This window comes from Sturnira hondurensis, unplaced genomic scaffold (assembly GCF_014824575.4).
Source record: "Sturnira hondurensis isolate 20B ecotype Veracruz unplaced genomic scaffold, ASM1482457v3 Scaffold0025376, whole genome shotgun sequence".
NCBI lineage: Eukaryota > Metazoa > Chordata > Mammalia > Chiroptera > Phyllostomidae > Sturnira > Sturnira hondurensis.
Window position 1 is genome coordinate 93,730 of NW_028098007.1, and position 25,334 is coordinate 119,063.

General features: G+C 48.5%; 1 protein-coding gene across 1 annotated transcript; it reads right to left on the reverse strand.

Annotated features, from left to right (window-relative positions):
• Positions 1-3,819: 3,819 nt before the first annotated feature.
• CYP4B1 (cytochrome P450 family 4 subfamily B member 1) lies at positions 3,820-19,338 on the reverse strand. The gene is made up of 12 exons (XM_037039474.1): positions 19,116-19,338; positions 11,399-11,540; positions 11,170-11,214; positions 10,593-10,720; positions 9,701-9,825; positions 9,260-9,411; positions 9,028-9,134; positions 8,053-8,243; positions 5,692-5,825; positions 4,857-4,921; positions 4,672-4,754; positions 3,820-4,249 (listed from the first exon to the last, which is right to left on the reverse strand). Exons 1-12 carry the CDS (start codon positions 19,293-19,295, stop codon positions 4,066-4,068), a joined length of 1,536 nt encoding a protein of 511 aa, XP_036895369.1. The 5' UTR covers positions 19,296-19,338; the 3' UTR covers positions 3,820-4,065.
• Between the last annotated feature and the right edge of the window lie 5,996 nt (positions 19,339-25,334).

The following is a 25,334-nucleotide window of genomic DNA, read 5'->3' on the forward strand; positions in this document are numbered from 1 at the left end:
TCAGAGGCCACAGAGGAGACAGCTGTCCAGTAGGATTGGGGGAGCCCAGGTGGGCAGACATGTGTGCTCTATCAGAGAGGATGCCAACAAACAGCTGGCAATGCCTTCTCCGCAGGACAGGCCCTGCATCTCTGGTCAGCTACCTTAAGGGCAGAGGGGCTTCTTCAACCCTGCCACATTTGGTGACCAAGTGGGTCGTCGTCCTCTGACTCTGGGCTCTGTTCCTTTGTGTTCCTCCACCAGCCTCTTTCAGCCAAGCCCTGTTCTCTTGCCGGTTCCAAACACTGGTCCTCCCCCTGTCCAATCCCAGCCATTCCTCACCTAGGGCCCTGGATGCATACACAGACCTCTCCAGGCACCCTCTGCCTGTGGTGGAAGCACCGCCTCTGCCTCCCCAAAGGGCTTCTCCCCAACCCGGTACCTGCAGCCAGGATCTCCCACCCCAGTCCCCTGGCCTCCTGGGTCACTGGGCTACTTCAGCCCTGCTTTAAGGAAGGGCATGGTGAGCACAAAGTGCTTGGCAGATATAGAGCAAAAATAGGTGGGAGCATCCTGAGTAGTATGTTTAGCAGGTCCCCTGACATCAGGTGGTGCAGAAGGGCTCAGTGGACATGATCAGGGAATACGGGACAATGGGAACCTTGAAATCTGGGTGGTCAGCCACATTGATGTACTCTAACCACAGCACTCTAGGGCTGTGAGAAGGGCCAGGGAGTTTCCCCACTGGCTTCAGGCAATGGGTAAAAGCTCAACCTGGCTGAGTCCAGGCTCACATGCACAGATGCCTGATGCTTACATAGAGACACTCCTGGGCAGCCCCTCCTGCATGTGCCCTTGCACACTCTAACGATGCAAATGAAGAAACCAAGACCCCATCCCCAGAAATAGAGGAGGGGCTGAGTTACAGACCATTGTACTCCCCTGGCAACTAGAGACTTACATGCAGCTGTTTGCAGGAGATTCATTTTATAAAGGGGTGGGATGCAGAAATCAGCCTCCTCCTTTGATCTCCCCTCCTACTTGGACAAGGAGGAAGTCCTGAGCCCCAGACTCTAGAGACTGTAGGAGGGGAGGGGCCGAGGTTCCACCTGTTAGGAGCAGGACCCTGGACTCTCAGTTTCAACATTTAAAGCTCACTACAACACAGCACAGTACTGTCAGGGGCAGACCCCCAGCCTCCCACACCAGCTCACCACCCTTCCTCATCAAAGGCCTCAGGCCCAACACCAGTCCTGTGCTGGGGGAGGTGGGTGGGGAGCTGACCAGTGCCTGGCAAGGGTTGCCAGTACAAGCCCTTTCAGTGGCGGCAGAAAGAGGACAGGTGCACCAGGAGTAGGAGACCTGGAGGCACACAGTGCACAAGATGCCTGAAGCTAAACAGGGACAAGACACCAGCTAACCCACCTACATTTATTTTGCTTTTGGGTGGGAGAAGAGGCTCCTTGCACAATGAAAAACTGAGCTGGCAGTGGGTGATAGAAAGATTTTTCTTAGTGTGTCTTAGAACAAAGTTAGTATGCCTCCTTTAGTCATACAGATTCTTGATCTTGAGTTATTTTCAGTTCTTGAATTCATGTAGTAGTTGCCATGACAAATGTTTAAATAGCCTTCCTTAATTGTTAAATAAAAGATTCCTTTCTTTCCCACCAAACCCTGTGTTTAAAGTTTTGCCTCAAAGGCAGTGAGCAGAAGGACCCACCCCACTGCTTGGGTAGCAACACCACACTGTACCACACACACGCACCAGAGCTCAGGACACAGCAGGGAGTGCTAGAGAGCTGGAAGCATGAGGTGGACTCATCTCTGGTGCTCTCAGGTCCCCAGCCTCTGTCCTTCCCTCCCACGTGGAGCCTCCCCTCTCCCTCAGGCTCCAGAGCTGTCAGCTCTGTTTCTCACCAACACAAGCCCTCAGACAGAGTCAGCACCACCTATGGAGCCTTGGTCAAAAGGGCCCAGAATCAGGAGCTCGCTCAGGCTCCTCCCTGATGAGCATCGTGACAGGTTCCTTCCCTTAATATTCAAGAGGGATAATGGCCTCCTCCAATCCTGCCTCACAGGCCTCCTGACTGTCCAAAGAGGAGACTTGGGCACCACCCATGGAATAAAATTAGTTATGACCACTGGACTCAGTTCCCAGCTATGAGCTGTTGAACCATTTTCTTCAGTTGTGTAGACAGAGGTCTGTCCAGGGCCAGAACATAGGGGAATGTTGGTGGCATGGTGAACACTCAGACTAAGGTGTCCAAATCCCAGACGTAGGTGCACAGTGAGTTGTAGGTCTTAACAGGGCTTTGCAGGAGTGAGCAGGAGCTCAGGGCCAAGCTTCCAGGGCCGTGGAATCAATAGGAAGAAGGACATGTCTGCAGGTGGTCCCTCCTCAGAGCAACATAGCAATGTCCCCATGTCCCAGGCCTGAATTCTCCTCTCTTGCCCCTCCCCTGGTGTCAGGCGCCCTCCCTCCATACCTGTCTCATTCCCGGATTGAAGCTCACAAATGGCCTTAGACGTTTGTCGGGGACCACTCTGTGTGGTTTCCAAGAATGCACACATGTGAGAGAAAGTCCCAAAAGGGGCTAGTAAGTCTCCCTGGAACACCAGGTAAAAATGCAGGTGGCACACAAGACATGACTCTGACACCGAAGGTCCCCTGGGTTCAGGCCTGATAAATACATTGTATCCTTTGAAGCTTATTCTGTTTTGTATGGCCCTGTAGATTCAAACCAGATGTTTAAGTTCAAGGCATGAGCAGTAAACTCCTTATCTTATGAAACACATTTTCAAGACCCTCTGAGGGTGGTGGGCTGGCAGGGGGAAGGCAGAAAACTATATTTGAACAGTTAAAATAAAAATCATTAAGTAATCAATCAATTAATTCTTAAAAGACCCTCTGTTGTCAGCATGACTAAGAGACCCTGACCTAGGACACATCTCTGGTCCTTCAATCTTTACCTATGGACAATACGCATTTTTTATGGCTATAGCCTTTTGACATTGATTTATGAGCTAGCCATGTATGCTGTATTCCATTCCCAATAAAAGCCATTTGGGAGAAGGGCTAAGAGCATTCCCCACTAGACAGAATTGCCACCCCCTTTCCCAAGGGAACAGCAAGATTGTGTCCGGGACCACTTATTCACCAACCATGGTGGATGGGAGGGTTCTGCAGGCAGCAGTTGGTACCAAACCTATTGCTACATGTACCTGTCAAAGAGATAATGTGGAGGCAACCAGAAAAAAACCCTGATTCATCATGTGGGCCTAAACTGAAGTTCACCCCAAGACTCCTTCTTGCACCTCATGCCACACCCTGCCTCAAGGCCTGATTCAGGCACCACCCTTCCCTAAAGCTCACCTCTAGTGTCATTCTGCCACCTTCACCAGCCAAAGCCCATGCACCCAGGGCACTGGGTGACTCTGACACAGAGATGGACGATGGCAGTAGTGACATAGAGTCCCATCTCAGGGGGGTAGAAATAATACCTCTGAGTTCGTATTCCACATTGCTTCACCTTGACAGTGGTTACCTGGATGTGTGCTCTAGAAATTCATTGTTCTGAACACTTTGGCTTTAGGCAAATATTCTTTATGCTATTTTCCTAACACATATGAGAAGTTAAAGACAGACACCCAACTCAGTGAAGGGCCAAGCCCCAAAGCCAACCCTCTGTCACATGGACTGGGCGAGTGCTGGTCATAGCCAGGAATTCCAGGGCACAGCTTCCAGCGCGTTCACTCCATCACCCAGACTGGAATGTAAGTTCCTGCTACACTTAGAAAGATTGCCTATTACAATAGGAAAAGGAAGAGACTAGAATCAAGTGGGTTCTCACCACATGTTTGCTGAGTGAATGATCAGCTCCAGGAAACATGCACAGTAAGCATTCATAGACACACCTGCTTTCTGGCACCATCCTTGAGGATGGTGTCTAGGATACCAACTCCCCTTCTACAATACAAGCCTCCCAAGGACAGGGAGCCACAGCTGCTCCACAACCCAGCCTGGAGGGGTCAGGGCCCAGGGAAAGGCCACAGCCTGGACTGTCTGGGGCCCTACTTTTGGCAGAGCTACTTCCCAGAGCCTGGGCACAGTGGCCTCAGGTGAAGGTAGATGCCATTCTGGGAGCGCAGGACCAGCTGTGGCAGCTTGATGGGTGGCCGCAAGGGGTCCAGGGCAAACTCAAAGCGGAGCAAGCAGAGGGCCGTGACCACCTTCATCTCGTTCATGGCAAACTGCTGCCCGATGCAGTTCCTGCAGTGAGCAACACAAAGAGGCATCAGGAACGGGGTGTCTGAAGTGGTGAAATCCAGTGCTCTCAGTGGCCAAAAAATCCATAACTATTTTTGCATGACTGATTGCCTGATAGATTGATCGACCTGGGCTTTAGAAACAGATCATAAGGTAGGTTCCCAGACTACTGCTAAGTAGATTCCCATTGAGGATTCTGCCTAGGGGTCTCTCTTGCAATGACTCAGCCACCCCACTCCCCTGCTAGCAACATGAATATGCTAAAGGCAAGAAGAAAGTCCTTGGAACTTACCCTGTGTTAGAATCACCACAACCCAGCTTGGCCCCCCTCATCACAGAGTTCCCCAAAGTAATGTCTCCCCCAAGACATCCTCCACCCCACCTCCTCAGGCCTGAGGGACTGGAAATGTGGGGCTTCTCCTTACCTGGGCCCAGCAGAGAAGGGTATGAAGGCAAAGGGGTGGCGCCCTGCCACATTCTCAGGGGAAAAGCGCAGGGGGTCAAAGACCTGAGGGGACAGGCCAGGCTTAAATACACACCAGGTCCAGAGGAAGGCTGACTCCCTGCCACCTCCCTCCCCGTCTGACCTCCAGCCTCAGGAATGGGATACCTCAGGGTAAGGCCACACTGCACTGTTCCTATGGAGGGCATAGATGTGCAGACAGACCAGGCTGCCTGTGGGCAGAGCAGAGGGAACATGACCAGGTGGTCCTGGGCAGCCAGGCTCACCTCCTCACAGGGCCTGGATCCCGTCGTGTCTGCCTAACTAGACACCAGCCTCTACCTCATCACTGCTAGTGACAGAATGTTCATGACAACCCTCAACACATCAAGTGCTTTTGATTATCATCATGCCCACTTCCTGTAGGTCAGCACTGGGCACAGCATCAGACACAGACATTTGTGGAATGGAACAAAAAGGGACTGAACCCACACCCAACACAAAGCAGGACACACAAGGACCATTACACGCTTTCAGCTCTCAATAAACTGACTCTGAAAACAAGTTAGTCATAGCACTATGCTATCAATAGTGACAGCTACCAGTCATGGCATGTGGACCATGTGCCAGATATGGAGTTGAACTTTCTTTATGAAGCTCCCAAGTAGAGTTGTACAGGTTGGCACTGTACGCATCATAGTCTGTGTGAATGATGCCCCCTGAAGTTGTTCAGAGAACAACTTGCGTGGTGATACAGCCCTGATGATTTACTCCAGGAAGCAACCTGGTAAGGCAGGTGTTTCCTCAGCCTCATTTCAAAGAAGAGGAAAAAGAACTTAGTGATAGAGGGGTTTACCCATGTTATGGAGCCAGGATGGGACCCAGGCCAGCACAAAGCATGAGTTCTTTGCCACAGGTGCAAAGATTCAGCCAAAGGCACAGAGAGTGTCAAAGAAACATCCTCAAAGGCCCTGGTTCCAACCCCAAATGCACCCTCTCCCACCTGCAGGTAGAGAGCAGCCATCCACAAACGTGACAGGCTTGCTGAGCTGACGGTACACCTGAGGCGCAGGCGGGTAGAGGCGGAGGCTCTCCTTGATGCACATGGTCAAGTAGGTCATCTTGGCCAGATCATCCCTGCCAGTAACACAGCCAGCCTTTTCTGAAGATGGGCAGCAACCAGGTACTGCGGGAAGACAGGCCCCAGCCCCCACTTCCCCTTCACCACCATCACACACCCAAGGCTCACAGAAACGCAAATGCAGCAAGTGCTCAGGGCAGACTGGACTAGCGTGGCCACTCGGACCAGAAACTCTGACTCCACTTTTCAACATCCTTCCCTCATCCTCACTGCTAGGAAGGGAAAGCACAGGACCCTAGAAGTGTGAGTGCACCCAGCCATCAGAGACAAGGTGAGTCCTGTGTCTCTGAGAGCCCCAGAGAAGCCCCACATGAGTCAGTCCCGTAGGTTCTGCTAGGTTTCCCCTGTGGAGCTGGAATGGAAAGGAACAGGGGCTAATAGTCATTTATTACTTCATTCAGCAGTAATGACAGTGAGCAATGACAACCTCAGGTAAATATATATAATTTCTCTGTCCCCATTTGCCACTCAGAAGCTCACACCCAAATGTGAGGTCCGACTAAAACTATTAGGCAACACCTTATTCCATAGCCCCTAGGTTTTTCCCCTAGGTCCTCTTTTTTCCACTTGTGCTTTGTTGTTTTATTCAATCCATTAAGTTGCTTCAAGTTCTAGATAGAATGAAGTGAAAATAAAATAAATATTGGGTTGGTCAAAAAGCCCTTTTAGCTTTTTCCATAGAATAGAAGACACATTTTTCATTTTCACCAATAACTTTATTGCTTTGGCTATTTTGAGTATGTTGGCTATCTCCCACGAGGCATAATGTCGATTGTTCTCAATTAATTTCTCGATATGGTTGCTATCAACTTCAACTGGTCTGCCTGACCATGGAGCATTGTCCAGTGAGAAATCTTCAGCATGAAACTTCTCAAACCACTTTTGACATGTTGATCAGTCACAGCACCTTCTCTGTGCACTGCGCAATATTTTTTGCATTCCAGTTGCATTTTTACCTTTCTTGAAATAACAAAGCATACTATACCAAACACTGTTGCATGTTTTCTTCCATCTTTAATATTGAAATGGCTACACAAAAATTCATCAATTTTGATGTTTTTATACTGCATGCTGATATGACAGTTATCACAATACAATCTAACAAAATTGTTTCAAACAAATTTAAAGAAAATTAAGTGTTACTAGAGCCATTTTACAGAAAACAAACAAACAAACATTCTGACCAACCCAGTAATTCAACTCCCTCCCTCCAGGCCTGTTCACGTAGTTACCCACCTTAGAATTCCTGGCTCTCTCCCTTCACCTGAGTTCACCCCCCCATAGAAAGCCAACTTTAGCCCCACCTCTTCTGATTTGTCAGCCCACAACATGTTGTCACTCATTCTTTAGATTTCTCTCACTTTTCAGTTATGTGACTTAATCTCTCTACAGACTCCCAAGGATAGCAATTTGGCTCCTCCTCCTCCTCCTCTCCCACCCACACACCTGAAAGTACCTACCACCTGGCTGGACACCGTGGAAGATTTCCAACATCCATTCCTTAAAAATAAGTTACAGAGACTTCATCCTCCAAATATTAGACCCTGGAACTATGTGGATCTCCCTCAAATGCATCCAAACTTTCTCCCTCAAACTGAGCATTTTCTGCACCCCTACTGGGTGCCTAGCCCAGGTACTGATGAGAGGGGAGAAGGCGGGGAGACAGAGGTGTGAGGGCAGAGCTGTGGAAGGTTCCCAGAGAGCCTGCTGCAAAGAAAGGTCACCATCAGTGGTGTTGTGGTAACAAGTGAAATGTGAACCAAATGACAGGAAAATTCAAACTTTCTGAGTGATGGAGTTTGGAAAACAGCTTTTCCTCCTTCACCAGTGGGATTGGAGGCTGCACGTGGCCACCTGAAGGCAGGTTAGCTTCTTTGGCTTTGCCAACTTTGTTCATCCTCAGTTTCTACCTCTTTGACTCCCAGCATTCCCTGCTCTGTCCAGGAGGCCAGAAAGTGGTCAGGTTCTACCATCAGAGTCAACACAAGAAATCAGCCATCTGTTTGTGACCTTCTCTACATTACTGACACCTGAAAAGCCTCTATTGTGGGAGAATGGGCTCAGAAGTGCATCCTCTTACACTGGAGGTAACAGGACAGTGGTTGCTGTTCTCACCTGTTTCTAAGATGGTCCTGTGTCATCAGGGATGACACCAGACAACATGGGCACAGCCTTTCCCAAGAGCTGAGCAAGACAGCCTGGGCTATCTGCAGCCTCACTCACCAGTGGAAGGTGTCCCTGTCCTCAAGGATCTGATAGATTTCCTCCCAGCAACGTTGCTGGTGCTCCGGGTACAGGGCCATGCAGTAGAGGAACCAGGAGATGCCACTGGTGGTGGTATCATGTCCTTCAAACATGAAAGTGTCCACCTCAGCCCGGAGGTCTCTTTCAGACAGCTTGATCCCACTTTCATCCTGATTTAGGGTAGGCATAATGGAGCAAGTCAAGGCTTTTGTGGTAGGGACCAAGAAGTGCTCAAAACAGCAATTGTAAAATGAAGGTCCAAGGGAGGTAGAGAAAGCTCTGTTTCAGATTGGAGGTTAGGACCTTCTCCCAGATTCCTATCTGCTCTCGCAAACTCAGCTTGCATGCCACCTACTTTAGCAACTCATCCCTGATCCTCTGGCCAAGAGACCTGTGACATTTCCCAGCATGGACTCTTGATTCTGCTCGTTTAGCACACAGAATACCACCAGACACAGGGAGACATTTTGTGAGCATCCACCTCCTGTCCTGTCCACTAGACTGTAAGCATCTGGAGGGCAGTGCCAGGTCTTTCTCCTCTTCTGCATCCCTACCACAGGAACTAACCCAGGAAAGGGCTCTGTGAGTCAATGGACTGTGTGAGTAAATGAATGAATAAATGGATGAATGAACAAAGTCCGTGATTCTAAAATTTAGGGCACTGACACTCTTCAGAGTCTTAGACATCTGGAATTGGTCCGTGGGCCCTCTGGCTTGTTACCAGGATTCCTGCTACTATACCTCTCCCCACAGCCACAGCCAACCACACTCTGCACCATCCCACCTATGAGCTTTTGCTGATGTGTCCTGGACAAAGAACAGGCCATATTTGCTGGATAATGAAAAAGAAATGCTTAACCACTCTGCTGCTGTTCAGTGATCCCTGCCCCTGAGGGTGGCCTGAACACCCCAGTTGAACCCATTCACAGGAAGGGGTGGGAACTGTGCACTCACCCGAGCCCCCAGGAGAATGTCCAGGAAATCCAGGTGCCTCCGGTTCTGGATCTTCTCCTGTTCCTTCTTGTCTTGTAGGGCTGCCTTCCGTTCCTGGATGACTTGGTCTAGGCCAGGGACCCATCCTCTGCCCACAGGGAAACAGAAGTTCTACAGTGGCAGTGGCCCAGAGTGGCCCAAAGTGACATTAGAGCCCTGACTTCCTGTGGGTGGGTGTGTGGGGAAGGCCCACCTGTGTGCTCATGGGCCACCTGGCAGGCCCGTAGGAAGCGACGGCCATGTGCAGTAAGTCTGTAGATGAAGTCATTGTGGTACTGGAAGGAGTCGATGCGCTGCTGCGTCAGCAGAGTGAGATCCTTGACTGCCTCATAGTAGTTACTGTCCCTGCACAGAGATGGAGGGGGAGGGGTGCTTAGACCCTCACCCACAGAACAGCCCCTCACTGCTTCATACCAGGAATCCAGCCCCAAGTCAGCACTTTCTCTTCTCCTCTCCTCTCCCTGCCATTAAGCCAGGATCTGTCTCCCCACCTTGGACAAGTCCCGCTCCCCCCAGCAGGGATTCCCTAGGGCAAGACCCTGTCTCCTCACAGAGAAGGGCCCAGGAATCCTGCCATGTCTCCCCTCGAGGTGGCCTGGATTGGAACTACCATCAGCCCCAAGTGCCCTCTGACCTGTGGCTCAGGCTGCTGTGTCCTTTGCCAAAGGTGCACTTCATGAGTGTGTCCAGCGCCATGTGGCCCACATCACCAAAGATGTCAAAGCTCTTATTCTCATGAGCCTTTTCCTGCCACTTTTCCTGCAGCCCAGAGAGGGTGAGTAATGTGGTGGGGCCACAAGGCAGCCTGTCCCAGGCACCCAGTCCCTGGCCTGCCCTCTGTCCTACTGGACTGTGGGGTGGGGCAGGCAGGGCTTCAGGCTCAGAGGGCAGGACCAGGAGGCAGGCCTTCCACAGCACACACAGATACTTCCTCCCTGTCAGGGCTGCCTGTATATAAAGGAATTGATGGGCCAAGAGGTAGTGAGCTTCCCAACACAGTGTGTGTGTAAGTCAGGCCTACAGTAATGTGACAGCCGAGTGCTCTACAAGGGCAAGGAAACCCCGAATAACCTCTGGAGATTATCTGGGCCTGAGATGAGGAGTCTGACTTTGACCCCTGGCATCCCTTTTAAAGGAGGAATTGCCAATGGCATTGTTTTAGGCAGTTGTTGTAGATAGTGAGGAGACACTTTTTAGACATGAATGGCCTTCCTCATATTCCCAAACATAGGCATCCCTCAAATCTGCTCCAGTACGAACCCTATTGGGTCCCACAGGGGCCCATTGGTCTGTGGAAAATGCCTGGGTCTCCTGGAGCAGAAAAGGGCCAGGGATGCCTGGCCACTTGGACTCCACACCTAGTCAGGTCCCAGCAGGCATGTGGTGTCAGGGGCCTTGCACTGCTACAAGAGGGAAGGACCTCAGGGCCTCAGTGGTTCCCCTCATTGTACTCCCCCAGGGAAAGCTGTGCTCAGAGGGGCTGGTTGGCAGCCACCGCCTCCAAGATCTTGGGACAGGGAGCTCACGAGCATGGCATTTGTGGATTCGGCAAACACTGTCAGGTAGGGTTTCAGCATGTCATAATGGAAACCAGGCATGAGCAGTTTGCGGTGCTGGAACCACTTGGGCCCCTGAAGGACCAACAGGCCCTTCCCTGGGGAAAGGATGGGAGAGGGAGGGCTTGTCAGTACACAAAGCTCTGCTCCATCTCTGGCAGTCCAGAGCTAAGCAGGCCTGTCTCACCCAACCTTACCCTGGTTCTTCCCACCCAACCTCACACCCCAAACTAGCTCTACCTTCCAGCCACACAGGCTCTGGTGATACCAGACTTGGGTCCATGACCCAAAGGCTTTCCTCAAGCCCTTGCTCTGGGCAGCATCACATGCAATGTCTGCAAGGATAGACTCTAGAACCCATTTCTCCAAAAAGCTGTTCCTCACACTCATACATTTCCCAGACCCTTGCCCTACCTGTCCTGGGTGGGAGACACACCCAGAAGGATCAGGTGCCAGGGCCCCACTTCCCTGAATAACTGACTGAGTGGGGACAGGACAGGGAAGGATCCTATCACCCAGTCCAGGGTCACGGAGGGTGACCACTCACCAATCCAAGGGATGATAAAGTCATACACATCTGAGGCCTTAGGGTCTGTAGGAGACAGGGATGACTGGATTCAGCCAGGACTGGGGGATTTCCAAAAAAAGACTAATTGATAAATAGGATGTGAATCTCAGTTGCCTACATCTGTAGGTTGCAGGCCAAGACTCCTCCCCATATGGTGGCATGATCCCTTTGCTCTTAATAAGTCCTGCCCTCTCCCGAGAATGCTCACCCCCTCGACTGCACACAGCTTTGGCATATTCAGGCTCATAGATGTTCAGGAAGCCAAGGAACTGCCCAAACCAGGGTGGGTGGGCGTATGGGAACTCGTGGGCCCAGGACACTATCTTGTCCAGGCTCCCCGTCTGCTGGATCTGTAATGGTGACAGAAGGGCTAGTCAGTCAGGAACCCAGCATTACCAGCCACAATGAGTCCTTCAGCCTGCACAGGAAGGCCCAGGGAGTATCCATCCCTCCTCCTACACCCCTTTCCCAGCCTATCACCCAGTCCTATCCATCTTTGGTTCAGTCCCCTCTAGAGCGACAGAGCCACTGATTTCAATCCAAACCACTTTCCTATTGCACCTGGGTTGGCTCAACAACCTCACAATGGCCAACCTGCTGCCTTCTGGTTCCTGCCACTAACCCTCTATCTACACTCTAGCCAACAAGAGATTTCTTGTCAGCATTAAACTCTTCATTAGAAAGATAATCCCAGCTTGTTGTTCAAAAGGGAAACCACCATGATTGCATCCTGTTAAGTCATTTGACACATTTTTATTGAGGATCTACTACCTGCAAGGCATTGTCTAGGTGTCTCAAGAGAATGAGACAGACATGGTTCTGCCCTTTTATTCTACATGGAAGACTGACAAGACACGTAAACAGTTAAGTAAAATCATTGAGACCATAGTAAATTTTCAGAAGGAAATAAGCACTGTGCTACAAAAGACTAACAGGGGAACCTGTTAGATCACTGTTAGATAACAGTGATCCACATGGCTTCTTGTTGGAGATGACATTTAAGGTGAAACCTGAAGTGTGATGAGAGGCTGGCCATGTAAAGAGAAAGAGAAGTAAGTTCCAAGTTGAGGCAACAGCAAGTACAGAGGCTCTGGGGTGGGAAAAACTATTGGGTCTTCCAGCAGCTGCCTCACAGTGAGACAGTGGCCTGAGTTGAGGTGGGAGAGATCATTGCAAGGGTGGTGTGTGCCCTCTGAGTGTTTTTCTAACCACATCTATGCACCCAGAGGTGTTCATGTAAAAATACTGTACACTATAAATACCTTCCCAAACCTGCCTTTTAAAAAATTAACATATCTTGTCTTACTTTGGAAACTAGTGCATTTAACTGTCAATATTTTTTAACAATTACATACCATTCCATTATATAGATATACCATTGTGTATGTATCCATTTTTCTGTATTTTGACAGGGTCTTCCGGACCCTTCAGTGACTCAGAATGAAGTCTGAGCTTCATCATTTGGGAGGAAGAACACCTAATGCTTCTTAAGTGCTTGCTGTGTGCCAGGCCTTCTTCTCAGCACCATACATCTTGGCCTCATCCAATGGTTATAACAACTCTATGAAGCCCCATTTGAGGGAAGAGGAGCCTAAATCACAGAGATCTGATGTTCCTTTCCAAGGATCACATGGGTTGTAAGGGAAGTGGGATGGGGACCAGGAACGTTTACTCCATGGCCCGTAAACTTCAGAGCTCGAAGACCTTGTTTGAATATACATTTCCCCTGTTGTTTAGATGCATGAATTTGGGCAAGTTCTTTAGGCTCTCTGAGTCTTACTCTCCTCATCTGGAAAGTGGGGGTGATAACACTTTGCTGATAGAATTGCTTCAGCATTAGGGAAGTCATGCAGGGTGTGTGTCTTATTAGGTTTGTCAGGTGGCATTCAAGGCCCTTAAGGGATAAAGTGTTCATGGAAGGACCTAGAGTGGGACCTAGAGTGGGACCTAGAGTGGGATTCTTCTAGGTCCTGTGACCTAGAAGAATCCCACTCACAAGCCGAGCCCTCAACAATTAGATTCCACCTCTTCAAGCCTACCTCTCCCCCAATTCTTCCTCCAAGCTTCCTCTGTGCATCTCCAGACACATCCTTCTCCCAAATGCACCCAGCTACACTGAAGAACGTGTGCTGAACATGCCCTAAGATACTTCCACCTATGCATAAAAGAGTAACCAAAATTTGTCCCCTGTCACATGGAGGCTGACCTTGGCTTATACTCTCTAACTTTGTTTTATTGGACACTTGATACCTGTAGGATGTCAACTGTTAGTAGGCAACGTGGCTATAACAAAAATGATCTTTGTTTGGTAAATAACATCTGGACTAGAAAGAACCATGAGTGAGCAATAAACACTTGATGGAAACACAGGCTTTAGATTTTCTTGAGAGTAAGTGCATGGCTCTTGCAGGAACCCTGGGATAGTCAGTGAGTGTTTGCAGGGCTTGGGGATTCTAAGACAAGGTGGACACATATCCCCCTAATGTGGATCTCATTTCCCTGCCCCTGGTTAGTCCCTTAGGATCAGTTGAATGGTGGATGGCTGATGTGGATGTTGTGAGGAATACCTTAGGAATACCTTGCTGGCAACCTGCCCACATCCTTGGAGATGTCTGATGCTAACTGTGTCTATGGCAGCCTTGTGTGTATGAATGTCTAAAACTAAGATGGTCTCCTGGGGTGTGGCATCATGTCTGTGTCTTTGCTTCTTTGCTGATACCATTCCTTGCTCCACATATACCCTCTAGCTGAGTACTGCCCATTTCTCGACATCCAACCTGAATGCCCTGTTCCAGGAACCTCTGTATCCTCGACTGAGTGAAATCTGCCTCCTCCGGGCCTCTCCAGCACTGTTACTACCTTACCTATGCTCTGCTTGCTGTTATAATTCCTTGCCTGCGTGACTAGAAATATTAAAAATGTTCATGTTGGCATTCATTGAGTGTTTAAAGTTGTCGAACACTGCACTAATCCTGATATACAAATTCTTTCATTTAATCCACAGAAAATCCTACAAGACAGACACTATCATAATTCCCACTTCATAGATGAGGGAGAGAAGCTCTGTCACATGGTTAGTTAGCAACAAAAGTGGGATTCACACCCAGGACCCCTGACTCCCCTCTGAGCTGTGAGTTCCAAGGGCACAGATCACACCTGTGGCATGTCCAGGTCACTGTGGAGCTTGGCACAGGGCCTAAGAAACACCATGTACTTGATAAAGTGTGTGTGGAACAAATGCACTGAGTAGAGGAAATGAAAAAGACGAAGACAAGAACGGAGCAGAGAGAGCACACAAAGCATCTGCCTAATGTGGACACTGGTCAGGGATAGTGAGTCTCATGAGGAAGCAGCCCAAAGTCTTGCTCAAATAGCATTGCAGATGTTTATTTGTTTTTCCCAGCTGACTCTAAATGCTGGCTCTGGCCAATCCACATTTGCTGCTTATTTCTACATTCTCTGTTTTTTAAAATATTAGATTTATTTAAGTTAGAGAGAGGGGAAAGGAGGGAGAAATAGAAAAAGAGACACATTGATGTGAGGGAGAAACATCAGTTTGTCCCCTATCATATGCAGCTCAGCAGGAGCCCAGCCCAACCCAGGAACGTGCCCTGCCTGGGAATGGAACAGTCAACCGTTTTTTTTTTTTTTGTGGGATGACACCCAACCAGCTCAGCCTCACCAGTCAGGGCTGCATTCTATCTCTTGACATAGGAAATGGAAGGGAACAGATACGTATTCAGTATCTCCTATATATCAGGTAATATGTAACTAAATTGACATACTGCCTCATGCAGAATGGATAATTGCTCTCATTTTACAGATGAGAAAACTGAGGTTCAGATGAGAACTGATTTGCTTATTGCTTGTAGGTTAGTACTGCTCTCTCTGGTGAGTGTTCCCAGGTTCCCTACTGCACAGTGAAGTTTGTCAGGGTTTCTATGTTCAGGTGCATAAATTGTGCGCTGCACAATCCTAGGATACGCAAATCATGCTGAGGTCTGTGCAAGTGCTGGCCCTGCTTTTCCTTCAAGTAAAGTTCCCTTGCATGATCCTCACCCACGCAACAAATCCACTTGTTCCAGGAACTAACCTCAAAGGACAATGAGCGTCTGATAATGTCTGACCCAAGACACTTTCCCCAAGGACCCTGGACATGGGACCTGCCTACTTTGGTCTCCAGCCACCCATCTTTTGCCTTCTCTGGGGCTCTTCTCCTCCCAGACCCTCTGCACAGTCCAGTGAAATCTCCCCATTGATCTTCTCATTCATTACCTTGGAATTGCCATCCTGAGTTTAACCCAAGGGCTGAGGTAGGGTTGTTATAAGTGTTTTACTGCCCTGGTGCACACAATGTCAAAAAGTTTATCACTACACAAAGTGATAAACACTGTCTCCATCTACCAGTAAGAGAAAACTTCTGCTGTCCTTGACCCCTTCTCTTCCTCCCTGCTGGTTGGTGTTCCTAGAAACGCCCCCTTCATCCTGAGTGTCTCTTTTTTTTTTATCTGACCTACTAGATTTTCCTTGCCAACTTAATATCTAATCACCATGACTGCTGGTCTCCTCTTCATCCCTCCCAAGTCCAGGAAGCCCGATTGGACAGGGGCAGGGACAGGCTTAAGTCACAGAGAAGTCAGACTCACAGAATCTCAAGGGTAGAAAGAGCCCAGGACTGGCCTGGTTCATCTCAGCCCACTCCCTTCCTCCTCAGTCATGAGTCTGCCCCTCTGTGTCATTCCCACCCAGGACAGGAGGCCCTGACCTCATGCTGACCATGTCCACAGCTTGATCCAGCCCTTGCCTCCCTGTGCCCAGCTTTCTCCTACATGCCCTTGATTGCCCCAAGATCCTGGTAGGAGTGAAGGGAACTGCAAGCACCTGACCTCCCTGCTGGAACTGCAGCCCCATTCCATGCCCCGGGGTGTCCTCTGTCTTGGGGCTCACATGGCTGCCTGGCCAGGTCTTCTAAGTTACACAACTGGTCACCAGCCCTTTGGTCTGCCCACAGGCACCCTGATCCCTCTGCACATCTGTGCCCTGGTACAAAAGTGCAGTGTGGCCCAATCACACAGCACCCCACCCCTGGAATCACAGGTCTAATGGTCTGCTGTGGGGACCATCCTCCCCCTGGTATGAGCAGGTTTCAAAATAAGACCTGTGCCCTCAGTTCTTTGATTGCCAGGGCTTTTGCCCTGAAAACATGGCCAGATGCCACTTTCATGCCCTTCTCCACTGGGCCGAGGTCAGGAAGTCTCCAAGCAGTTTCAAGGGATGGTCTGTCCTGGGCAGGCAACTGGCATTCCCTCTCCAAAACCCAACACACAAGTCAGAGTTGTGCATCTATTCCAGGGCCCCAAACCTCAGGCCAATAATGTAACTGAGCTCCCATTCTGTGCAAAGTCCTCCCACCCCCACTCCCCCCCTTAGTGGAATGGGCAGAACCCTAGAAGAACAGGGCAGGACATAAACCAGCCTCAAGGAAACACATTCTGAGAATTAAGAAAAATGACAGTTAGATGCTTCTGAACCTTTAGGCTGCACCTGAGACCAAGAAGGGAGAAGTTAATTCTCATGGACAGTTCCTCCTTGCCCCAGGCCCTTCTATCCACCACAAGTCCTTCTCCCCCTTTCCTACTGCCATTATCACTTGGACTAGGAATCGCTTTTTTTATCCTCACCCAAGGAAATGTTTACTGATTCTTAGAGAGAGAGGAACATTGATGTGAGAGAAAATCATCAGTGTGCTGCCTCCCATACATGCCCTCACTGAGGATTGAACTTGCAACCTAGGTATGTGCCCTAAACAAGAATCAAACCTGCAGTACTTTTTGGTGTGTGGTCCTATGCTCCACCCAACTGAGCCAGGGCTGCAGTCACTTTTTATGGCCTAATTTTATCCTGAATGAAAAGGCAGGAGTTCTGAGTCTACCCTCAACTCAATTCCTGAGCTACAACATGAACACAAACAAATTCCTTGCCCTTTCTGAGCCTCAGTTTTCACATGTACACCTCAAGAAAAATAGTCCCTCCTCTCTCCTTCCTATATCTCAAGCTGCAGCATAGATCCAACCAGAGCAGAGGTGCCAAGCCCTAGGAGAGTGCAGAGCTGTTGAGCCTGCCACAGTTCCCCAGGTAATCTTGGTAATGCCAGAGATTATCAACCCCTCAATGCCCTTCCTGGATGCCAAGAACCTTCATATACTTGTGCTGGACATAATAGCCAGAGCTAAGCCATGTTCTAGACTTTCCACATACTCTCAAAGTGCATCACAGCGGGTGGAAGGAGAGTGGGAAGGTGGAATTTGGGGGTAAAAAAGAGCAAACCCTGATGTGAAGGTAGGGGAGCAAGGTGCTCATCCTAGAAAACCCAGCTTCACTGGAGGCAAGAGAAAGTGGAGGGGTTGTGGGAGAATAGGGATTGAAGGTCTTCCAAATGCCTCTCATACCATCATTAGGGCCCTATCTCCTTTCCATGACCTCCTTTTGTACTTAGCAAAGATTATCCCAAAGCCCTCCTGGTTCTTCCACTTGTCTTTTCCATCACTCTCTCTGCCCTACCAATAGCCTTCCCTGCCCTTCACCATCCACTGTTTGTTCATTCAGTGATGCCTACTCTGTGCCAGGCTTTGTCTAGACCCTGAGGGTACAGGGATGAATCAGACCAGATCTCTATGTCAGTATTGGGAAAGACGAACAAATAAGCAGAAAATGACATCCCAATGAGACCAGTGCTGATGCAGACAAGAACAAGAGGCTGATGCAAACTCCTGGTTAGGCACCCAACCCAGTCTGGAGCAGGGAAGGCCCTGGTCTCAGCTTTCCCCTCTACACAGAAAGCTTCTTGAGAGCAGAGCCTGGGTCTGATTCACCTTTCTGGTGCATCCTTTCCTTTCCTGGGTGACTCCAAGGTTATCTGGACTTCCTGAGGAAGGAGATTATGTGGGGGCAAGAATAAGCCTGGGCAATCCTCATCTGAAAATCAAGTTCGTTTCCAACATCAATCATGGAGGAGAAGCAATTCCTCAGACTGTGAATCAGGCAAGGTACTCAGGAGGTAGAAGTAATTATCCCTCTCTCTGAGCCCTAATCTCTGGCAGCTACACCTGGGCTCTTAAACCTGGCTGAAGAACAATGCTGTCATAGAAGGTTTTTACTTCAGGCTTCTACTTGCAATATGCTAAGTAGGATCTCCAGGGGCTTTGGGACAAGGAATCTACTCTCCTGGTCGGTTCCAGTGCAGGTGTTCCTTTCCCTGTGTGCAGAAACCTCTGGTCTAAGTCCCGAACATGGGGAGCTAAGAGTTGTTCCTGACAATGGATGTTAAGGTGGTCTCCCCACCCTGAAGTAACTGGGCAGAGCAAATGAGGATATGAACCCAACAAGATGTCAAAATTCCTAGGCGAGCCCTTAGCCATGGCAAGGAGAACCCCACCATTAGTGACACTAACAGCTTAGATGTCCTAGGTGTTCTTTGGGTGACAGTACTCATCTTGGCCTTCACTTCATAATTATCTGCCTTAAAATTGAAATCTTTACATTGCACAGAACAAAGAGGATATTCATTAAGCATCAAACAAGATTGCCTAGTTTTATCAGACTGTCCAGAATTTTTGCCCCGATGTTATCACCAAGCCCTTAGCAGAAACTTTGTCTGAATCTTGGACCTCAAAATGATGGGATAGAGTCTGTGGCCTGCTTGTGCTCCAACTTTAAATTGCCCCCTGCCAGGCAAGCACAGAAGATGGATCGAGGGGGAGATTAGGTGGTAAAGCTGAATGGAAACCATGGCTCCCAGGATATCATTTCCCTACCCTAATAAGGGTCTCCTGCCTTGGCCCCCAGGATCCTGGGATGGATTCTCTGAAGAAAAAGAGGCCATTTTCTTTCTCTACCCCTCCCTCTTCATATCACTGCCCACGTACCTCAAGGGCATGCCCAAAGAGCCAGTGGGTAGGGGGCCCTGGGAAGCTGTCCATAGCCCTGATGAGAAACTGCCTCCGCATCAGCAGGCGAATGAGCTTCAGGAAGCCTAAGACCAAGATCAGTCCAGACGCCCACAGGCACAAGCAGGAGAGGCTCAGGAAGAGCAATACAGGCCCCATGGTTGGAGTTGCAGCCACCCAGGCTCCACCTGCTCCTTTGTGGTTCACTTATACTCTACATGCTGGCACCTTGCCTGATCCTGCCCCCAGCCAAACCAGCAGCAGCAGTCCAGAGGGTGGCGCTTCATAAGGAAGAGAAAGCAGACCCAAAGTCACAGAAAAGAGCAGAAACAGCCTGGCTGACTAGTCTCAAAACAGCTGGAGAGAAACCACGTAGCAGGCTTCAAAGAAACCACATGAGGAATATCGTTGCCTTAGTTCCTTGGTAAAATCACTGGCATAACAACTGCCTTTTCATATAAGCACCTCGTTGTTTCAGGAGGCTTCTACACGCTGAAGCCTCATTTAACCCAAACAAAGCACTCCTAGATACTCACTCTATAGCATGTTCCAGGTTATGAACCTCAGGCTCAGCTTTGCCTGAACTTTCTATATTCCCTTTCCATATGGGCCACTGGGAGGCTTCCACAAATGCCAGGCATATGATGCTTGAGTCTTCTTTTGAGAGGCACTGTCAGGGACTAGGTTCTGGCTCCAGAAGGGACATCCTGGGTCAGAAAATGGCCAACTTCACCCCAAGACCATAGTGCAAACTTGACACTAAAGAATGTACAGCACTACTTTCAGGGTGTTGAGGAGGATCATCAAATTCAGTCCTTCTGGGATTGATGGACAAGCCACTTGGGCCCAGAGAAGGTCAGGGAATTCTCCAAAGCCTCACAGTGAGGCAGGTGTAGCCCTCAATTGCCCAGTCCAAAGTCTGTTAAAGAAGGTTTTCCCAGGCCCTAGCCTTGTTTGGAGAGAGTCTGCTATTTCTCCCTCCTGTCCTGGGTTGTGACAGTCAGGATCCCACAGGAAACAATTCACTGCAGATGTTTCACGTGAAAAGACATGAATGCAAAGCTCTTTCTAGAGAGATAACAGAATTAAGGAATCAAACAAGGTATGGCGTGGCTTCCAGAGACTGGCCACAGCAGAAAACCCATTGACATCACTTAGCTAAAGGAAAAAGAGGAGAAGACAGCATTCCTGAAGTCTGGTAGGAGCAAATATTGCCAGAGAAATGATTCTGGAGAGGGAAGGAGCAGAGAAGAAATGTCGCAGCCCCATTCCCCTCCCACCCTTCAAGCTCTTAGTGGTGTCTTCTATCGTCCAAACCCAAGCATGAGGGAGATAGCAAGAGAGCCTGGGGGAGTCAGCATGCAGCAATCAGCCTCCCATCAGGGCAGAGCAGAGCAAACGCTGGACCTGGCATGGAGATGGCAGGGGGCAAACCAGAAAACAGGCGGACCTGGAACGCTGAACTCTGAACTCAGATTGCAGGGGCTGACTCAGAGAGTGGTACAATGCCAACATGGCCTCCAACTGCTCTGCTGGGGAAACAACCCTACCCAGTTCTCCCAGAGGCAGAGAAAGCAAGGTGGCAGTACAATAAACAGAAACCCAAAAGAGTTCTGAAATCATATGTTTGTGTTTCTGTGCATTTCTATGCTCCACTTAATGTGCAAGTCATGCAAGGCCCTGGCTCAGTACTGCAGGTGGTTAAAGGGCCATCCCAGCACACCAACGTCCGGGTTTTGATACTCAGGCAGGGCACATACAAGAAACAATCAATGAATGCATGAATGAATGGAAAAGAAATCAGAGGTGCTCTCTCTCTGATTTTGATTTGCTCTCTCTCTCTCCCCCTCTTCCTCTTTCTCTCTCTAAAAAAAAAGTCAGTAAAAAAAATGCAAGTCATGCAGGTCAGAGTAAGTCTATCAGTAGACTTCCATAGTTTATGGTGAATTTATTTGTTAGTGTGGACTCAGCATGATGGAATCATGGAGTGTATTGGGTGAGCCTGAGGGAGTTCCCACCTGATGAAGGAGCCACAGCTCCTGTCAAAAACCACTGAGGATTCACCTGGAAAGAGACTAGAGCTAGCCTAGAAAATGGTAAGTGGACATAACTGTCCTGAGATACACACTTAACCCAGGACAAGTTTCTTAAACTCTAAGTCTCTGCTGCTAACCTGTGCAACACAGGTTATATTAGTATCTACTTCATAAGGTTTTTTGGAAGATTAAAGAAGGTAACATGTATAAAGCACCCAGCTTCCACATGGGGTGTTCAGTACAATTAAACTAAATATTCACATAGCTGTTTTTGGATGAGCAATGATCAATAAGAGAAGAATAGGTGAGATAACCTCTAGCTTGGATTCTGGGGTTTCTTTGTCTTCCAGATAACCTGTCTCACTGAATACAATTGCTTCAGCATAATCCCAGCTGCCCCTAGCACCTATTGTACCTAAGCCTAGGTAAGTACAGGTGGAGAAAGGAGGATCTGGCTGTGGAATGTGGGTAGGGCATGGGAGGGGGGGATCAGGAGGCCCAGAAAACAACCTGGTTCCATTCAGGCACTACCCAGGAAGGCAAGCCAGACTTCTGACTCAGTGGTGTCCTGAGGGCCTTCAGCTGTGAGGTCGGGATCAGGTCCCTGGAACAAACAGTTAGGAGAGGGCAGGTCTTTGATACATTTGACATTTGGTGCATGATATAAGGTGGAGACTGAGTTTTCCCCTTTCCACGTGGACAGTCAATAATCACAGGACCATCTGAGTATTTCATTTCTCCACACGGATCTGTAACTCTGCAGTTATCATCTGTGACATTTCAAGATTGCTAAAACACAAAAAGCAATGCTAGCTATTACAAACATGCCATATTTCTAGAAACTATAAAAACTGTAAGGAAGCATGCTCATTTCAACAGGTTAGGCTGTTTTGGAGAGAAGAAAGGAAAAAAGATGACCAGGGTAGGATTTTAGCTGTATCTAACATTTAATTGCTTCTAAAAGAGAAAAAAACCATCTGAAACAATTATGGCAAAATATTCACATCCATTAAACAAAACCTGGGAAGCAGGTACATCGGTTCTGTTCTATTGTTTTCTATATTTTCAGCTTGTTTGAACCTAGTTATCATAATTTCAAAGCTAAATTTAAAGTGTCACCTTGGCGGGGATGACGTGTACACTAGCTCTGTGGCAGGGCTGGAACGGTGCAAGAGCAGCCTCAGGTGGGACTCGATGCCCTGACAGGTTCAGAAACAGCAGTGGTGATGGCAGCAGCAGGTGTTCCCTTGAGCTTCTGAGGATAGTTATGGTGTCTTCCTGGCTCCAGGAGGGGCCCATCTGACCTAAACTCAACCAGAAGTGATTTTGTGACCCCAGCCAGCTCCTGGAGATTTCCTGAGATGGTCACAGTAGCAGGAAGCTAATGATCACAGAGAGCAGCAAAGGGCATTCTCAGAGACTGGGAAGTTGGAAAATGCTGCCAGTGACTGAAATATTCAAGGAGGTATAAAGAAAGTAATGTTACTTCTACTTGGCTGTTTGAGTGGAAATTGCCAGAAGATCCCACTCCCAGTGGTTCAGGGGCCCTGGCTGAAAACCACTTTCTCAGGCTGAGATGACCCAGAGGGACTTGGGCAGAGCTGGGAGTAGAGCTCAGAGTCCTGGCTCCTGGCTGACCCACTGCTACCAGCTCATCAAGTACCCAGCAACCCACAGTGCCCAGAAGCAGGAGAGGTTCCAGTTTGTTATTGGGGAGGGATTGTTGACTAGATTGACAGGCCAGCACTAAGGAACAAAAACAGCTCTCTCAGCCATGAAGCCCTGGCAGTGTTATTTGGAATGGGAGAACCCTCCACCAGTGTGCTCTGTCTCCAGTAGCACAGGGAAGAGTGGCCCATCCTGACTCCCACCTTCATGGCTGATGATCACTCTCTCAGTTCCCTTCAACCTGGGCTGTAAGATCTCTGGAATTCCAGGGAGATATTAGTGAAACGGTCTAACTTATACTTGATCAGAATTCTACAATAGGAAGAGGGAGACCTCACAGAAGAGACAATTTGAGGAAATTATTATTTAATTAATAATAAGTGGGAACTTGTAGGGCTGATGAAAGACAATAACTTTTTAGGATGAAGAAGGTAATAAATTCTACATGACATAAGTGAAAAAAATCCACATCTCAAAATATCATGGTGAGTCTGCAGAACAGCAAAGTCAAAGGTGACTTTGGAAGAAAGACAATTAATGACTTTCTCATCTACAGCAACGTTGAAGCCAGAGATGCTGGTTAATATCTTCAAAGCCTAACAAATAATAACCTTCAACCTAGATTTCTATACCCTGACAAATGATCTTCCAAAAATTAGGAGGAAATAATGACGTTTTCAAACAAGGAAAAGCTGAGAGTTTCTCACCAGCAGACTCTACCTGAAGAAAAGTTGAAAAAATATACTGCACAACTGAGGAAAGTAAATCCCACTAGGAGGGTCTCACTTGCAATAGTGAGTAGAAAGCCACAGACATATGGTTAAATCTAAATAAACATTGGCTGTATAAAATCATAAGTTCTTGTGGCATGTTTTAAAAAAGAGAGATATAACTAAACTAATTGGTAGTAATAATATGTGGGCAGAAGGAGGAGAAGGTAAGAGTGTTCAAAGGACCTTGAATTATTTGGGATGGGAAAGTTTTAATTTTACTTTAACTGTGAACTTTGATATGTAAATCATACATACTAAAACATCCAGGGAGCCATTTAAGAATATAATTTAACAAATTTTAAACTTGTAGCTGACAAATGAGAGGAAATGTTCAATTAATCTAAACAAAAGCAAGAAAGAAAAAATAAACATAGAAAAACTGAGAAAAAGCACCTTTTGTAGAAATAAAGATCAGAAAGCACTAAACAAAATGGAAGAAAGATGATATGACCCCATGGGAGAGGGCAGTGGAGGGGGCAATGTTGCCCCCTCCTGGAACCAGCTCAGCAGGGGAGTGTGGGGAACCCTTCAGTGCACCCTGAAGATACTTTTGTTGACAGTGCCCAAGAAGCAATTAGGGCATCTTAGCCCACCCCCAACACTGAATAGTCTCCGAAAGTCACCCACACACATGTTCTTCAAAAGTACAATTTAAGTGAAAAGCAAAGTACTTGTTAGGTAAGGGCAGAAAACAAGTACTCTGGGTATCCCCACTCAACCTCCAATACATACTACACATTCCAGCCAGTGTACCTGTGAAGATCACATGCTAAGATTTCATTTGCATATGCACAGAAAGAAGGTGCTCCATGAAGCTGAGTGGATCTTTCACTGGGCTTCTCCTGAGTTGTATGGAAGCGGGGAGCCAACTGCAGAGACTCAGCAAAAAGGCATGGTATCAGACCCACTGCAGGGGAAAAAACTCTCCCACATGCAGCCAGCACTGCCTGAAGACAGGGAAGAAACAATAGAATAGGAACTCACTGTTACAGAGCTCTTACCTTGCCAGGCCCCTTACACAACCAGCCTGCCAGGCAGATACTTCTGAGCCATGAGATGGAGAGCTCCCCATCACAGGAAGTGAGCAAGCAGAGCCAGGGTTCCAGTTGTTGGGGTACAGGAAGAGGGGTTGAATCAATGTCCTCAAAAACTCTTTCCTCTCTAATTCAGGGAACAGAGCTTCACTTCACAAAACATAGGCCCAAGGGTGGCCCCATCTCTAGCAAGGACAACCAGGACACTGGGGCAGGTGCAGGTCAGGGCAAGTGATCAAATGGCCTGGCTCAGGTTACAGTAACTCCATCCTGTGGGTGGGCTCAAGCAATCAGATAGTATTTAGGATTAGGACAGCTTCCAAAACCTTTGAGAATTCACTCTGTACCTTGGCTCCCTGCTCAGTCTCCTGCCCTACCCTGGGAAAGTTTCCATTTCTAGGGCCAGCTAAGACAGAGGGTCCTGGGATGGGGAGCTGAATGGGTTGAGGAAAAAAGACATGCTCAGTCAAAGATTCTGTGGATTCAGCAGGGATGAAGGGTTGGTAGTGCCCTGCTGACCTGGGCCAGAGACATGTCAGGGAAATGACTCAGAGGCCAGACCACAGAACACAGTGGATGGAGGAGGGAGTGGGAGGTGAGGAAAGTAAACAGTGAAGGTCAACAGTAAACCCCTGAGAGTGCTTGACTTTTAAGGTGGGGAGACTGAGCATTTTTAATGCTGAAGGG